Source organism: Dama dama, chromosome 1 (assembly GCF_033118175.1).
Source record: "Dama dama isolate Ldn47 chromosome 1, ASM3311817v1, whole genome shotgun sequence".
NCBI classification, from domain to species: Eukaryota; Metazoa; Chordata; class Mammalia; order Artiodactyla; family Cervidae; genus Dama; species Dama dama.
The window spans coordinates 49,108,278-49,126,653 of NC_083681.1; the positions used below are offsets into that span (position 1 = coordinate 49,108,278).

At 36.4% G+C, this 18,376-nt stretch overlaps 2 protein-coding genes across 2 annotated transcripts; one reads left to right on the forward strand and one right to left on the reverse strand.

Moving 5' to 3' along the window:
* Positions 1–7,995: 7,995 nt before the first annotated feature.
* LOC133057562 (olfactory receptor 52K1-like) lies at positions 7,996–8,940 on the forward strand. The gene has a single exon (XM_061144232.1). The coding sequence runs from the start codon at positions 7,996–7,998 to the stop codon at positions 8,938–8,940; it is 945 nt and encodes a 314-aa protein (XP_061000215.1).
* Positions 8,941–15,382: 6,442 nt separating this feature from the next.
* LOC133054234 (olfactory receptor 52A1-like) lies at positions 15,383–16,330 on the reverse strand. Its single transcript, XM_061139034.1, has one exon. The coding sequence runs from the start codon at positions 16,328–16,330 to the stop codon at positions 15,383–15,385; it is 948 nt and encodes a 315-aa protein (XP_060995017.1).
* Positions 16,331–18,376: the final 2,046 nt, after the last annotated feature.

An 18,376-nucleotide genomic window follows, 5' to 3' on the forward strand; every position in this document is an offset into this window, starting at 1 on the left:
GCTCAGGCCTGGTGCACTGGGAAGACCCAGAGGAATCGGGTGGAGAGGGAGGTGGGAGGGGGGATCAGGATGGGGAATACGTGTAAATCTATGGCTGATTCATGTCAATGTATGACAAAACCCACTGAAAAAATAAATAAATAAATAAATTTAAAAAAAAATAAATGCTTTCTTCACCACAACCTGGTGTCTGTAGATTGGCTTTACTGCTTGTGTGTAAGCAGACTCTAGTTTGGTTTGGTAACAGAGGTACTTAGAGTTACATGCTGAACTTCCCTGACCTGGTTTCTCTGTGTGATTTACTATTTCTAGAGTATTATTTGTACTTTTTTTTCTTTTCTCATTATTTTCCATCTCCTTAGTCTCAGAGCTTCATAGAGGTTAACATCTAAGTTCTCCATTCCTCTTTGACTCTATTAAATGCCATTGTTTAAGCTTTTATCATTTCCATTATGACATTTCAACAGTTTCCACTGGTATCTTCAAGGAACTAATTTTTGATTACTATGTTCAGTACATTCTCTACATTGAGACCATAGTAATCCTCCTAATAATTTAAAACAAACAAACGAGTAATTGTGTCAGACCCATGGACACTCCAGGATGGCAAAGCAGAGCTTTATGAATTACCTTTTCTACTGTTTCTCTTATCCTTCTTATATATTGCTTATACTCTTTATACTAATTCATTAAAATTCTCACTTTTATTCAAACAGTAGTTCTCTTCACATCTTTGTGTTTTTGCTTAGAATGTTTCTCTCTCTCCCATCCTCTTTCTTACCTGGAGAGGGTTCAGTTATCCTTCAAGATACAGCTCCTGTTTAAACTCCTCAGAATGATTGTTTCCTTGAATCAAACCAAACAGAAATTCTCCCTATCATTATTGTAAAAAACGAAATGATATGTTGTACTTTTGCCACTTAAACTCACAGTATAGTTAGAGGTTAAGTGCATTGACTATAGAATGAGAGTGCCTGGGTTCATGTTTCAGCTTTACCACTTGCTATCTGCGTGTAGCCAGGCACTTTGCTAAAATTTTCTGGGCTTTGTTTTCATAATGAAACAGGGATCATGACATTTCCTTCTCCATAAAGTTTTAAGGATTGAATGAGTAAAAGTATGAAAGATACATTAAATAGTACCACACAGTAAGCTTTTAATAAACATACATTAGTTAACATTGTGGACTATACAGACATGTATACTTTTTGTATATTGAATGCCTGACTTTGTGAGACATATATGTCTCATTTAAATATATGAATATATACATATACACACACATACACACATATATATGCTTCCCTAGTGGCTCAGTGGTAAAAATACAGGAGATGTGGGTTCAATTCCTGGGTCAGGAAGATCCCCTAGAGAAGGAAATGGCAACCCACTCCAGGAATCTTGCCTGGGAAATCCCATAGACAGAGGAGCCTGGTGGGCTACAGTCCATGGGGTTGTAAAAGAGTCCAACATAATTTAGCAACTAAAACAACTGCAACATACACACACACACATATATATATTTACATGTTTGCACACACATACATGTGATTTAAATTATATAATTATCACCATGATCATCAGAATGTTAGTCTGATTTCACAAATGAGGAATTTAGACTTAGAGAGATTAAGTAATTTTCTCAACATCACCTGTTGATAAAGTGGTGAAGTATATATTTTTATAAAAATGAAAGTAGTTAATCCCATGGTTAAAGACTGTCCTTTATTTACTTCTTATCTTTTAACACCTCTCAGTATCCTGTGACCATGTGTGTTCAATGAATGCTTCTGAATCAATGAAGCCATAAGATGTTGAATTCATTTGTCATATTTCAGAGCTCCTAGTTTTGTGATAGTTATAATTAAAGAACTGATTAAAAACATAAAGATAGGTTTTAGTGATATTTTTGTAAGAATGGAGAAAAATTCAGTGACGAAAGGGATAGATACCCTAAGAGAACCTCTAGGGAAATTTAATCTTTAACACTATTTGTGATTGTGTTGGATGTTTCCAGAAGGTAAATTGCAAAATCTGGACCTTTAAGCTGTATTTTTTAATTAAATTTTGTAGTATGATAGATAGATCATTGAATCTAATTAAAATATAATTCCTGATGAGGTAATATATTTTTATATGTTAAACAAGGTTGTTTATATGTTAGATTAGGAAATACGAACAAAGCAGTTAGGTTTTATAGGTTATCTACCAATGGCTCTCAAATTGCAAATGTTCAACAGTAATTGAAAGAAGAAAGGAACAGGCCGAACTGACTCCATCTTGAAAAAGAAAGAAATTCCATCTTGCACTTTCAGTGAACTTTATACTACATGCCTGGTAACCATGGGGATAGCATACCTGTGGCTCAACTGGCCTCCCGGACTGATCAACACCAGATTCCATACCAAGATTTCCCATCTCCAAAAAGAATATAATAATCCCCTATGTAGTCAATCACCTTTGTAATCTTTACGGCTCCCATTGGTGTAGGCTACAGTGTATAACCAGCTGACACTTCTGACTGTGAATCATGGCTGTAACTGATTGTATCACCCTTTAACACTTTCCAGCCTAGTTTTAAGGAATTTGGGGATGTGGGCTTATGCACTACACTTAAGGTATATAAGGTTTTCACAAAAGTCAGTTGGGGTCCCTGGCTAAAGAGGAAACTCTGCCTCGAACCCACCAGTGTAATAAACTGTACTTCACTATCCACACTGTCCTTCTGAGTGAGTTTGTTTCCTGGAGCATTTGTCTATAACATAATAACAACCACACAACTATATAGCCAAGATCCCTGCATTAAATTCTAGTCAATGGGGAGAAGATATAAAACTTATTCATATATTCATACAACAAAAGAGTATTTATGGAGTGGCTAAAATGTGCCAGGTTGTGATAGATTCTAATGAGAGGTGAGCAAAAAAGAAATCCATATGTCAGGGGGTTTATATTCTGTTTGAGGTGACATGACTTAAGTAAGTGATGTTCAAATGCATAGCTACATTGGATATCAAGTGCTATCAAGTAGAAACATGGACTTTTATAAAGGCAACTAACATCAGTTTTGATCTGGTCTAGGGGAATCAAGGAAAGTTTCCTTTAAAAAGACATTTATGTGAGTGTTTAATGGGAGATAACTAGCTGAGGGAAGCAAGAGAAAATGTGGGGGTGGTGTTAAAGGGAAAGAGAACAGTATATGTGAACATGTGTGGATTTGATGTAGATTTTTAGATAAATATTTAGGTAGGCAGAGTCATCTTACATTTGAAGAACTGAAGGAAGTCCATTTATGAAATGGAGTACAGAGTGTAACGAAGAGTGATGAGGACTGCTAAGAAACTATCGTGAGAGCGTGGGGTAGGCTTGCTGAGAATTCACAATTTTATCCTAAAAACAAAAGGAAGACAATGGAAATTTTATGAACAGGAGTGACATAATCAGGTTTGTGTTTTAAAATAATCATTGTGGCTGCGATGAAGAAAATTGGTTGAGGCAGAGTAGAAGGAATGACTAGAAAAAAACTTTTAGGAGGTTATAAAATTTTCAAGGACAATATGATGATAACTTGATCCATGTTGATGGTCATAATGATGAAAAGAATTAAATTGATTTGAGTACCCTGAATATACTTTAGGGCTTGTCTTAATGAAGACTTTGACAAGCTCACACATTTTATGACTGTTGCTTACCTTAAGCCTAAAGTTTGAGTGGATGATTGATGAAGAACCTTTGTGTATTTATGTGTCTTTGTGTGTGTGGGGGGGGGTGCATTTACTGATTTAAAAAAATATTTGAAGACTTATACAATTTGCCAGGCAGTGGGGAAATAGTGAACAAACAGCTCCCCAGTTATTGTCTCCAGGATATTTACATTTGACTACTACTTGCAACAAAATAGTTGTTAGCAATTTCTTCCACTTTTATATTTACTCTCAAGTTGAGCTTTTGACTTCTGCCAAGAGTCTTTCTGAAACTCAGTCTCTCCTAAACCTGGTATTGTGCATTTTTTTAATAGAGCTCATCTCTTTCTTCTACTTGAATCTCACTTCTCTATATTATTTTTCTTTTTACGTATCTCATTTACCAAACAATGGTCTTAATTTAGTTAATTAATATTTTATTTACTGCATACTTTTTTGCCAGCTTTTTATGGATCCTTTTTGTATCTAGGGAATAAAGACTTCTAATTTCAGTTTCAGTTTTGTCTGTGGAGGTCCCAGTGCCACTGGAAATTAAAATGATTTAACCTGTTGGTTTTGAAGTAAGCCATAGTAATTTATATACAATTATAGTTGCAGTTGGCCCTGCCTGTTGTTGTCCCAGGTGTTCTTTAATTTTCATTCTAAGTAATTCTTTAATCCTTACTTCTCCCTGGGCTTCCTGAACCATACCATACCACGTGCCACAACACACTGGCAATTAGTTTTGCAGTGCTTCTGAACAATTTTTATCCATCTATACTCTCCTCACTAATTGGCTCTAGGATTTGTTCTCCAGAATAACAAAGCTAAATAATGCCCCTTGCTTAACAGAGAGGCCACTAAGGACTCAGGCGGGCCAGGACAAACCAGCATAAATCTGCCTCTAGCTCAGACAGTCGTCTTATTCTGGACATCAACAGATCTTCTGCACACCTCAAGAGGACAGTGGCTTTCCTGGTCCCAGTCCCCCTATGACCAAATTCACAACCATCTACAGGTACTATGCTAGGAAAAGAGAGAAAAACGGGGAAGGAAAAGAGTACAAAATCCTGAGATGCACAAAGTCATATGGGATAAAGAGATTCTCAAATCTTTTCATCGAAATACATAGTCACTAACCCTTATACAGTTATGGTTGAGATCTGTAATCTTTAGATTGCCCAGTGACATCCATTAGAAAATAATAAGTAGTATCTTCCTAATTTTTAAATCTAAATTTATGCTGCCTTTACTCAGATTAATATTTATATAGTTGTTGCTGGCAGTACTTAAAGCTCGAATAACATCCTAATGCCACCACCACATGGATAATTTTTATTTATACTATTCCTGATAGATGACCATTTAAATTCTACCTGAAAACTCCCACTGATAGTGAGCTTCTAATTTCCCAGGGCTGTCTTTTATTCTGAGTTTGTGGTAGGTTTCTTTACCCTACTGAACTAAAATGCACCTTTAAAAATACTTTAGCCTCCTTTATTTGGCCAGGTATCTATGTCTGGTGACACTAAATATATATTTTTCCCCATAGCAGGTAATGAATCAAAAAATTGTGTGGGACTATACTCAGTATTTTATAATAATCTATAAGGAACAGGAATATGTAAAAATGGATATATATGTATATATAATTGAATCACTTTGCTGTACACTTGAAACTAACTTAACAATATAAATCAACTATACTTCGATTTAAAAAAAGACAAACTCTTTAATATTGTTTTTCTTAGAAAATGTATGTTTCAATTTTTTTCTCTATGTGTGGTTTTAAAACCATCACTGCACTTTCAAAAGATGTTTTTCAATAACACTGAGTAGAGACATAGAATGCACAGTTCTTATTTTGAACACATTGAACCTGACAGGTTTATGAAAAGTTGTTAGAGGAGGCTACTTTGGGGCAGCTCTATGAAATGTTTAATGCTGACCTCAGTGGCCATAAGCAAAATGAAAACTTTCTTGGATGCTGATAGATTTACATGGTGCTTAAAGTATACCATCTTCTCCATTATCACTGCCAGGTTTCTGGGTTCCAGCTTTCTAGTGTACTCAAGCCTTCAGATGAGGTCTCCTATTGTATTAGAGATGGAATGCTGAGATCAGGAGGAAATGACTTTCTGGTAAGGATCCATAAAGTACTGATTAAAGATTATTTATGAAACACACTATGGTAGAAAGGTACATAGGTTGAATGTAAGTTTATGGCCCTTCCAACCTTGTCTAAAATGCTTTTTTAGAAAGATGGCTTGGAAATGGGATTTTACAGGCTGCCAAATCATTTGTACTTCGTTAGAACCTAGTGATAATAGCTATGGTAAAATAAATAATACACTTCTAATGTAAAAAAAAAAAGATTAAGGATAAAATTACATATTTTATCAGGGCCATCACATATTCCTTCTTATGGTATCCATTCAAGACTAGTTATTATCCTGATTACTGTTCTTTCCAAGAAAAAAACAAAGCAAAAAGGACTTTATTTTTGGTGTATCTCACTTAATCTTTGTACTTTATTGAAAAAGAAGAAAATTTGCATTTGTAGAGAACAGAAACATTAAAAGAATTAGGCCAGAAACATTGCACATTTTATACAATGTTGGGATTTAATGATAGACTTAATTCTCACAGCAAGTTTTGCAAGGTAAACCTCATGTCATTTTTGAGATGAGGAAAGAGGCTCAAAGCTTTGAACACTTTATGGTCAAGTCACTTAAATTAGTGGCAGGGTTGAAATAGTATCACAGCCACCTTTATCTAAAGACCTTATTATTTTTACTGTACCAAGTTACCTTCTAGGAGACCTGTCTGTCATTTGGCTGTGGCTTGCCTTTTACCAAAGGTGGTTGATACATGAAATACTTAGATCTTCATAACTCAATTTATGATGTATAAAAGTTGTGTACTTTTTGCCACTCTGTTTTGGGATCCTCAGTATTTAGAGTAAATTAATTGGCAAAAAGACAAATAATCCAAGTTTGTCAAAACAAAAAAGGACACATATTAATATTGCTGTACTTTGTGATTGTGGTACAGTTGTTCTACAATGTTGTGTTGGGTCCTACTGTGCCTCAGTATGTATCAGCTCTATGTATACATGGGCGTCCCTGATAGCTCAGTTAATAAAGAATTGACCTGCAGTGCAGGAGACCTCAGTTCAAAGCCTGGGTCGGGAAGATCCGCTGGAGAAGGGATAGGCTACCCACTCCAGTATGCTGGCTTGGAGAATTTCACAGACTGTATATATACATATATCCCTTCCGCTTGAGCCTCCCTCCCACTCCCCCATGCCATGTAATTTTATTTTTTAAAGCAACTTTGTGTTGTGTTTTTCCATCTCTGTATTTTAAGCATCTGTTGAAGCTTCTATTTTTTCTGTGATTGCCATTTATAAATATTATATAATTGGAATATTTCTAATAAAATGTGAAGTCCAGACCTTAATAGTGAAATTTAGTATTGTATGATCTTTAACCTATAGCTGTCATCAAATAATTTGTAAATGTGCATTTCTATTTAAAATAGTTATGTACATTAACATATTTAACAAATATAATCTTATTTATATAGAAATATGTTACCATTAGCTTCTAAATTATGGTCGCTATACAAAAACACATAAATACACACACACACACATATATATATATAAAATTTTAATACAAAATTATTATCTATTGAGGTATTTTTTGACTCTACCTTTGTCCTTCAAAATATCAGTTATTCCTCCAGAAAACCATATTTTTCAGATATCAGATAAGAAAATTTCCTAGGTTACTGGTCATAATCAAAAACACTCCAGAGAAGAATTCTAAAGTACCAAGACCAATCTCAAGAACTGAGGACCTTCGGATGATGAAATTCAACTTCTTGAGTGAAAACCATGCTTTCTAGCGCATCCACATCCCCACGTCATGCCTGTAATGAATATTTTGGGTCTCCTTTCAGGTCCTATTCTTTGGGGGGGGGGGGACTCCCCTACAGGTTTATATACATTGAATATTAAACAGGATCAGGTCAACAGGAGAATTTACACAACAGAGTTGGTATGTTTTTATTGAGAATTTTTCCCTGAGACTGCTTCTCCCTCCTGCAGAGAAAATAACTGAGAAGTATCTCCCTCCTTAACTCCATTAGCTGCAACATTCGTTTGTTCACTAGCTGGTAAATTTTGATTATCACCATAAACTACTATTGTACCCAGCATTTTAGCTTCAAATGATGCAGTGATTTCAAAATATCCCTCCCTTTTCCTTCTCTCTAGGAATCAGACCTTGAGGAGGTCTGGAGAGGGATGTCCTCTTGCAACAACTCCATAGCTCAGCCCTTGATATTTGTCCTGGCTGGAATTCCTGGCCTGGAATCTTCCCATGGCTGGTTCTCTGTGCCTTTCTTCTTGGTATTTGTTGTTGCTGTCATTGGCAACGCCACCATTTTATGTATCATCAGGGTGGAGAAGAGTCTTCACGAGCCCATGTTTCTCCTCTTGGCCATGCTGTCAGTTGTTGACCTGTCTCTTGTCAGTGTCACTGTGCCCCGCATGCTGGGTATCTTCTGGATGAATGCCAAGGAAATCAGCTTTAATGCCTGCCTCACACAGATGTTTTTCATTCCATCGTTTTATGTCATGGAGTCTGGGGTCCTTCTGGCTATGGCTTTTGACAGATTTGTGGCTATCTGGCACCCTCTGAGATATACAACTGTCCTTAGTAACAACCTGCTTGTGAAGATGGCACTGGCTGTCCTGGCAAGGGCAGTGGCAGTGCTGACCCCAGCACCCATCCTGGTGAAAAGAATGGAAAGCTTCCAAACTCACATCATTGCATACTCATACTGCGCCTATATGGCTGTGGTGCAAATAGCCTGCGGAGACGTCTCTGATCACATTGTCTATGGCCTCATGGTTATTGTAGCATCTGTGGGATTTGATCTGTTTTTTATCATTCTGTCATATGGGCTGATCCTTCATGCTGTATTTCAAATACCCTCTTGGGAGGCACGGGGCAAAGCTTTCAGCACATGCGGCTCTCATCTTTGTGTCATTGCTCTCTTTTATTCCCCTGTTATCTTTTCTGTCTTGGCTCAGATTTTAGGCTATCATATGGCTCCCCACCTACAGATTATCATTGACAATCTCTACTTCTTGGTGCCTCCCATGATCAACCCTTTGATTTATGGGGCTCGGACCAAGCAAATGCGAGAGTGGGTGCTACGAATCTTCCATTGTCAAGGAGGTTGATGTTGGTACCTATGGAGCTGGAAATCATGTTAGGTTGTAGGTAGAGATAATTCTTGTCATAATTGGGCTTAGTGAGGAAACATATAAACCAAGGCAAGAGAAGGATTGGTCAATGTGGGAATGTAGCAGGGGCATGTCCTTTCCATCAAGATATAGTTGTTATGAAACCATGGCAAGCAATCCTCCCTAAATGCTTATGTGTAATAAAACAGGAGAACATTTTGTAATTAATTTTATTGTTTATCTACTTCTATCACATAACATAAATTGGAATTATTTTTTTCAAATGAGGTAAAATGAATTTAGGCATGTATCTTAAGACCTGTGGATAAAAACAATTATCCAAAGTTTTTGTTGATATAATGATTTTTCTTCTGCATTTATGTTTCAGATATTTCACCAACAGAATTATATATCACTGAAAATAATCCTAATTGAAATGAATATGTATAAGTATCTAAGACCATATCAATAAATACTGAGCTCCTTTTTTTGTCTGAAGGGTGTTAATAGAGAAGTGTCATCCTTAGAAAGTTACTCAGTGTCAGAACATAGAACCAATATACAGTAGATTGGACTTGATAGGTAAGACTTTACAAATGAAAAAAAAAAAAAAGACAGCCTTAGTTTTTTCAGTAACCTCCATTTCCATACTGTTTTTCATAGTGTTCCACCAATTTACATTCCTATCAGCAGTGTATGAGGGTTATCTTTTCTTCAAATCCTCACCAACACTTATTATCTCTTGCCTTTTTGATAATAGACATTCTGATTGGTATGAGGTAGTGTCTCATTATGGTTTTGACTCATCTTCCCCATAGAATTAGTGATGTTGAACATCTTTTCATGTGCCTGTTGGCCATCTGCCATGTGGTCCAGCCATTCTGGGTATTTATCAAATAAATATGAAAATGCTAATTAAAAGCTGCATATGCATCCCATGTTCATCATAGCATTGTTTACAATAACCAAGACATGGAAGCAGCCTAAGTGTCTATCAGCATATGAATGGATAAAGATATGGTGTGTATATATATATACATATATATATATATATATATACATACATACATATGTACACACACACACCTATAATCAAACACTTTTTGGTTAAAAAAAAAGGGTGAAATCTTTTTATTTGTGACAACATGGATGGATCTTGAAGGTATTATGCTCAGTGAAATAAGGCAAAGAAAAAAAGAAAAATACCATATTGTTTCATTCATATGAGGAATGTAGATGAATAAATGAGTAAATAAAATGAAAACAAAAACAGAAATACAGAGAACAGAGTAGTGGTTACCAGAAGGAAGAAGGGTGGGTGAAGGGTGAAATGGGCAAAGGTCAACTGTATGATGATGGGCAAAAAATAAGTATTTAGTGGTGAGCACACTGTAGTGTATACAGAACATGAAATAAAATATTGTACATGCACATCTTATATAGTGTTATAAACCAATTTTTAAACGACTCAAAGAAGCTATTTTTTTCTCTAACTTCACTTTTTTCCTTCCACCTGTCCAACCTCACAGGTTTTCACAAACCAGAACACCCAGATCTGTGTCTTAAACCCTGAGTTATAGCTGTGTTCCAGAAAACATTGCAACAATGCTGTGAACCACTCTTCTCTTCATATGCACCTTAAATGTAAATCTTTCCAAAATATTTCCTTATCTCCTTGCCAGCTAGATTGTTCCTCTGTAGTCTTCACTTTTGTTCTTTTGACCTGAGTTAAATTAAATGCAAAACCTTTTAATTACTTATTTCCTACCTTTTATCCAACCAGTGACCAATATTTCTTTGCACATCTCCTTTGTCTTTTTTCTATCTTATATTTTCATTACTTTCAATCTCTGTGCTACAAAATTCTAACTGACCTGCCTATATTCAATTTCTCTCATATTCAAAATTTTCATTAACTCTTCACCCACCTGGAGTCATCTTTTTCAAACAGATGTCTCATTTTGTCCAGTTAAAAATCTTCAACAGCCTGTTCCTTAAGATAATGGCTTAACTCCACAGCATGGCATTCAAGTTATACATTACTTGACTTCAGACTGCCCTGCCAGGTGTTATACTTTCACTAAATCACGGAGTAGGCATCAGTCTAGCCAAACCTGACAGCTTTATTTGTAAAGAAATAACACATTTACTGCTGTTTTAGCTCATTCTCTGGCTATTTAGGAAGCATTTTCCTTGGTCTTAGTCAAAATTCTTCCCACCTCAAGAGACTTTCTTCAGTTTGTTTTCCTTAATGCTTATCTTCAAACAATACATGCCAGTCTGTACTGCCAGTTTCTTTGGCATTCAGTCATCTTTGATCTGTTCTAAAGTTCAGTTTTAGTCTGCACTCTTTACCTTTATTTTTAATTAATTTATTTAATTGAAGGATAGTTGCTTTACAATATTATGATGGCTTTTGCCATATGTCAACATGAATCAGCCACAGGTATACATATGTCCCTCCCATCCTGAACTCACCTGCCTCCCCACCCTATCCCTCTTACATTGACATTTCTTTAAGGGCAATGGCATGCCCAGAAGTTGAAATTTTCACCTCATGCAAACCAGTTCTAAACCCTTGTCTTAGTTTTTTAAAAAATATTATTAAACACCAACTCATAAACCAAGGGACCTATACATGCAAATTATACCCATCTTCATACCTCTAATATTTATAGTATAGACACCCTCAAATCTGTTTAGAACAAATATCACACAGATGATATTTACTCACATAAATATGTACAAATAGACATGCTATTTCCTTCATAAACAGCCTTGCGATCATCTTATTTGTCTATAAACTCCTTTTTTTCTGGAATATGATAACATATGCATATTTGTATTTATCATACACCTCACTTGAGATATGCATACATTCACAGAAACTTCTGTATGCACATATATCTGATGTACACACCAATTACATCATCAGTAGATATGCAAAAACCACTATTAACACCCTATCAAAGGTTCTATGTTATGGTCCCAAACATTTTTAGCGTTGTCTCCGATAATTATTTTCAGTGCTTCCCACATTAATCTCATACATGCAGTCTACTGTCAGTTTTTTGAATTTTTTTTTTCTATAGAGATTCCAAGATAGTCAATACACCATCACTTATGTATACAGGAATTTATAGGAATTGATGAGAAAGCCAGGACACACCAACACATCTGTTCCTTTCCAAGACAACACACCTTATTCTGCACAGTTTTCTCCCCTCATAATTTAAGAGGTTAGGTTCTCATCTGGCCCATACTCCACTGTGAAAAAACTCTCAATCCATTCCAGGTAGTATACCAGAAAAAAAAGTGGATTGGGAATAGGTATGGAATGGTAAGTTATATAGAAGAAAGAAGCACTTTTCTCTAATTAATTACCCCCCAAACCATTCATTTATCAGTTCATATTCTCATCTACAAAAAATAATTATAACCATTGTCAGCATCTGCCAATAATAACATTTTGTAGAATGTGATATCTTTCCACTATATATATTATGACAGACAGTGTCTTTAGAATTAATAAAAATAAATTAATTGCTGGCAATCATTTCTGATTCTTTTGACTCAACCCAGCTAGTGGTAATATTTAAAGTTTCTGCGTTTTTCTTATATGGAGAGTGGGAGATTGTTAAATAAATATCCCATGTTTCTGATCCCCCATTGGAACAATTTGTAGGTGTGTTTCTTACATTTTTCCAGTACCGCTAGCAGGAAAAAGCTCTGGTAATCCACAGCAGTAATCTGCTCAGTCATGATTACTTTGTTAGCTTCTCTTCACTGTCTTACTTGCTTCCTCTCTTACAAGATTTTTCATGTATCAATCCCCAGTTATACCACATACACTAAAATTATTGCTTTGGTTTGCTTTTGGGAGAACTCTTGATAGGGCCATTCTAATGTCACACTTGGGAGAAGGCAATGGCACCCCACTCCAGTACTCTTGCCTGGAAAATCCTATGGACAGAGGAGCCTGGTAGGCTGTAGTCCATGGGGTCGCTAAGAGTTGGACACAACTGAGCAACTTCACTTTCATTTTTCACTTTCATGCATTGGAGAAGGAAATGGCAACCCACGCCAGTATTCTTGCCTGGAGAATCCCAGGGACGGGGGAGCCTGGTGGGCTGCTGTCTATGGGGTCGCACAGAGTCAGACACGACTGAAGTGACTTAGCAGCAGCAATGTCATACTTACCTGTTGATTGTTTGAGACCATCATGAGGTAAAATTTTGATCTTTTATTCCTTCTCTAAGAAATAGTATAGGTCATTACCTTGATCAATATCAATAACCTCAGATATGCAGATGACACCACCCTTATGGCAGAAAGTGAAAAAGAACTAAAGAACCTCTTGATGAAAGTGAAAGAGGAGAGTAAAAAAGTTGGCTTAAAACTCAGCATTCAGAAAACTAAGATCATGGCATCTGGTCCCATCACTTCATGGCAAATAGATGGGGAAACAGTGGCTGGCTTTATCTTTTTGGGCTCCAAAATCACTGCAGATGGTGACTGCAGCCATGAAATTAAAAGACACTTGTTCCATGAAAGAAAAGTTATGACCAACCTAGACAACATATTAAAAAATAGAGACATTACTTTGCTGACAAAGGTCCATCTAGTCAAATCTATGGTTTTTCCAGTAGTTATGTATGGATATGAGAGATGGGCTATAAAGAAAGCTGAGCGCCGAAGTATTGATGCTTTTGAACTGTGGTGTTGGAGAAGACTCTTAAGATTCCTTGGTCTGCAAAGAGATCCAACCAGTCCATCGTAAAGGGAATCAGTCCTGAATATTTATTGGAAGGACTGATGCTGAAGCTGAAACTCCAACACTTTAGCCACCTGATGTGAAGAACTGACTCATTTGAAAAGACCCTGATGGTGGGAAAGATTGTAGGTGGGAGGAGAAGGGGATGACAGAGGATGAGAGGCCAGATGGCATCACTGACTCAATGGACATGAGTTTGAGTAAACTCCAGAAGTTGATGATGGACAGGGAGGCCTGGTGTGCTGCAGTCCATGGGGTCGCAAAGAGTCGGACATGACTGAGTGACTGAACTGAGCTGAACTTACCTTGAACATCAAGGGGAAGGGGACAAACAGCTGTGATCAATGACAAACCTGAGCTAAGACTTATTGTTGTTCGTGTGGTGGCATATATGCTCTCAAGCTGTAGACACTGGACAGTAAGATATGATGTGAAAGTGAGACTAAGGGAGAGATGGCTCAACATCAGAGTATTAGGGTTTTTTTTTTATAATTTTTTTGAGTTGTATGGATAAAAAGAGTGGGGTAAAAAGAAACGGTTCCATGTGCATCATCAGAGAACTAGCTCAAATTAATGGACAGCATCTCAAAATTTGTCAGGGTCTCCTAATGACCTTTTGGAAAAAAATAAGTTCATAGTGAGTTGCAACAATACAGACAGAAAATGAACTCCTTCTAAAGCCATCACAAGCAATGCTAGTCAATGGGAACTTTGAAAAGCTGAATTGTTCACCTACCCAATAAAAAGGTCTGTGTTTGGGCTGTTAAAAGCGGTCAAGTATCCTATTACTTGGATGTTAATACATAACTAAATAATGCAGAGTGATTTGTATAATTTTGATCACTGATCAAATTCCCTAGTAGCGCAGCTGGTGAAGAATCCACCTGCATTGCGGGAGACCTGGGTTTGATCCCTGGGTTGGGAAGATCCCCTGGAGAAGGGAATGGCTACCCACTTCAATATTCTGGCCTGAAGAACTGGTGAAGGCATATTTGATTCTGCTTTTCACGAATCAAATGCTCAAGGAAGTCAGATTCACACATATCTGCACATATTCCTCCATAACTACTAAGTAATAGTGTTTTAAAAACTAAGTTATGTGTAACACAATTTCATCATTTTAAATGAAACATTATTCAAATCTCACATTTGCCATGACTTTCTATATGAGATCTTCTCTGATTCCCTAAAAAAATCTAAAGTAGTTACTTCTCATGTGTGAACCAAAATCTTTTGTTCTTAACATAGCTTAAGTAAAATTAAATTAGATTTAATCTTTTTAAATAATGGATATATCTTTGTCAATCTTGCACATCCAAAAGATAAACTGCCTGTTGATATTAGAGGAAGATATAAGGAATCTTGTGTCTTATTTCCTTGTAAACAAGAAAAGAAAGGGGAAAAAAAGAGAAAAGAATGATGGAAGGAAGGCAAAAAGATGAAGAAAATAAGGGACAGATGAAAGGATGATGAGAAGTTATGAGATACATATATTTTTTTCACCTAAGTTTATCTCATATTCTGATTGTTTCTGTTTTGGGAATATATATTCTTTAGTGGAGATCATTATGTTGTAAAAATCTCATCAAAATAGACATTGTACAAGAAGTTTTCATCTTAAACCTAAAAATATATTTTTTCCTGTATAATATTATTTTTGGATTACTACTGGGAGTCATGCTTCAGAATACAAATCTCAGCAACTCGGTTGCGGATCTCCGTGGTCTTCACACCATAGACAATGGGGTTAAGGGCAGGGGGAACAAGCAGATAGATGGTAGATAAGAATATATGCATATAGGGTGATACATGTCCAAAACGGTGGCTGAAGAAGGAAAAAAAAGCAAGGATATAAAACTCTAGGAAGATGACAATGTGGGAAGTGCAGGTATTGAATGCTTTGAGTCGTGCCTCCTTCTGAGGAAGGTGAGAAACAGCTCGAAAAATAAAAATGTAGGAAATGAAGACAAAAATCAGGTCAAAACCCAGAATCGCAAAGGCCACAAAAAGCCCATATGATTTGTTAATGTGGACATCTTCTGCAGCCAACTTGACCACAGCCATGTGCTCACAGTAGGAATGGGCAATAACCACTGATTGGAAAATTTGCAGTCGTTTTAGTAGAATGGGTAAAATCCCAACAAGAACCATTGTCCGAATTGCTACCATCAGTACCATCTTGGCTAGAAAGAGAGGTGTGAGGATGGATGCATGCCTCAAAGGATCACAGATGGCAATATAGCGGTCAAAGGCCATGGCTAACAGTATGCCAGATTCCATGCCCTGCAAAGTGTGGATGAAGAAGAGTTGGGTGAGGCAAGCATCAAAAGCCATGGAATAGGAGCCAAACCAGAAGATAGCCAACATCTTGGGAGCAATGGCTACACAGAGTCCTAGGTCAGTGGCTGCCAACACTGCCAAGAAGATGTACATGGGTTGGTGAAGACTGCGTTCTCTTGCAATAATGATTATTAAAATGACGTTCCCCAGCAGAGCCACCAGGCACAAACTAAAGAAGGGAAATCCAATCCAAAACTGCACATGCTCTAGTCCAGGGATCCCAATCAGGATCACTGTCTTCGGGTTCAGATATGACATGTTAGTAGATCCCATAAGGCTCATGAATCCTTTCCTCACCACTGATCCTGATGCCTCTTCACAGACAAATTATGGATGGGAAGGAAGAGGAAATTCTCTTTGTCATTCCTTGTAGATCATGAAAAAAATGGATGGAAATATGGCCACATGACATTAAATTTTTGGAAATCAGTTTAAATCAGCATGATAATAGAATTCTTGAATAGCTTTTACAAATGCCAGTATGGATATTTATGAAAAAGGTAGATGAGTCCAGTGTTTCTCATCTAGAAATTGTAGAAATCAAAATTATGATTCTAAGGGCATTGACCTTACTAGTTTTTGAAGTGGTCTCAGATGGTGCCACAGATGACAACGTTAATTTTTTTTGTCTATATCCACTTCTAAACTTCAGACACATTTCAAATTAGGTGAAATTCCTCTGTAACAATTGAAGTCATAGACTAACTCCTCAAACTCATAGCCCCACCTACTTTGTTTGAAACAGAATCTCCAGAAAGTGGCAGCTTTTCCCAGTTTTCACATTTACTCTGGTTTAGGAAGTAAAATACCTACTCACAAACCTTAGAATTGACTCTCAGGTGAGACAGTGAGGAGGTTTGTTCTCTCCAGAAAAAAATGGTTGGCCCATGTGCAGGTTCTTATTCAGGTTTTGGGATTTATATGGAAGTGATGTCCTTTTATCAGTAGTGGAGGAAAACTTGAGTTACTGAAAAAATTCTGGCCCCTTAGCTTCAAAATGGTGTGTAAGCAGAATGGGGTAGAAGGTGATGTAAATCCTTACAGATCTTAAAGAAAACAAAGTTGAGATGATCAATGGAAAGTCAATTGAATAAAAGGCACCATAAATTAGGATATGATGGTAACATATAAAAACTGACCTATTGGGTAACCCCTGTAGCTTAAATATTTTGACCATGATAATATCTGTTTCAGATGCAGAAGGACAGAGTTGCTTGTGGGCCACTCTACTGTTTATAATGGAGTTTAGCCTAACCTAGATGTTTTCTGTCATTTTAGTATATTCTGTTGGCAATGAAAACCATTTCTGATATTTTTGATCAAATTATCTTGCTTCACACCCAACCCAAACTTTTGTTTTTTTTTTTTTTTCCATTTATTTTTATTAGTTGGAGGCTAATTACTATACAATAATTTCCCTCTTCTCTTTCTCTAGAAATCTACTCAAAAAACTTAAGGTGACTTTATATACTCTTTTTTCTTTTTCATTAATTATTATACAAACAAAATCATCCACAAGTTTTATTCTGTGTATGATTTTTGTTATAGGTAAATACATTGAATAGAGAATACCACTCTGAATGGGATTTTATATATTTTTATTTGATAGGAAACTAGAGGGATTACTGCTGTAATATACAGTAAATATACAAACATATTTATTTATACTTATAAATATAAAAATGTAATGTAGTTTTCTATATATTATATACATACACTTTTATGTTTTATGTTTATGCATATTATGTTTTGGCATCTTAAAAAAAAACCTTTCTGGTTGGGGAGAGGCTCTCTCTGTCTGTCTGGGTGATAGCAAAATGCCTAGCCAGCAGCATATCTTTGGCCTGCAAACTAACTAATCCATATTTCCTTTATCTGGCCCACAAACTCCAGGAGGCAGTATTTTTCTGCGTTGAACATCCAGGGGCAACAAAGATCATCTCTATATTCAAAACCCACAAAAATTTTTCAAAGCAGCGAATCCTAACCTGTTCACCCTTCCCTGTCATGACTTTCCTATGGAAATCCCAATTAAGGCCTTGTTCTAAGCACCCAAGTTCTTCCCTGCCCCCCACTTCCTCCTCCTGTTTTTTGCCTCCCACTTACCCTGATTACTGTCCATTTGGCTCTGCAAGACCTGCTATGCCTCTTGTCTCTGTTAGGACCTATTAGTATAATAACTATTGTTTACCTGAGCCTGTCTCTTTTCTCTTGTGGCCACACCTGGTTGATTATCTCATAAAAATATAAAATATATTATGTAAAACATGGTATAGAAATTTAGAAATATGACATAGTATCTAAAAGTGCTGATTCTAA

What these genes read in the sequence shown, in the direction of transcription:
- LOC133057562 (XM_061144232.1), top strand. Translation starts at nt 7,996, where the DNA reads ATGTCCTCTTGCAACAACTCCATAGCTCAGCCCTTGATATTTGTCCTG.
- LOC133054234 (XM_061139034.1), bottom strand. Translation starts at nt 16,330, where the DNA reads ATGGGATCTACTAACATGTCATATCTGAACCCGAAGACAGTGATCCTG.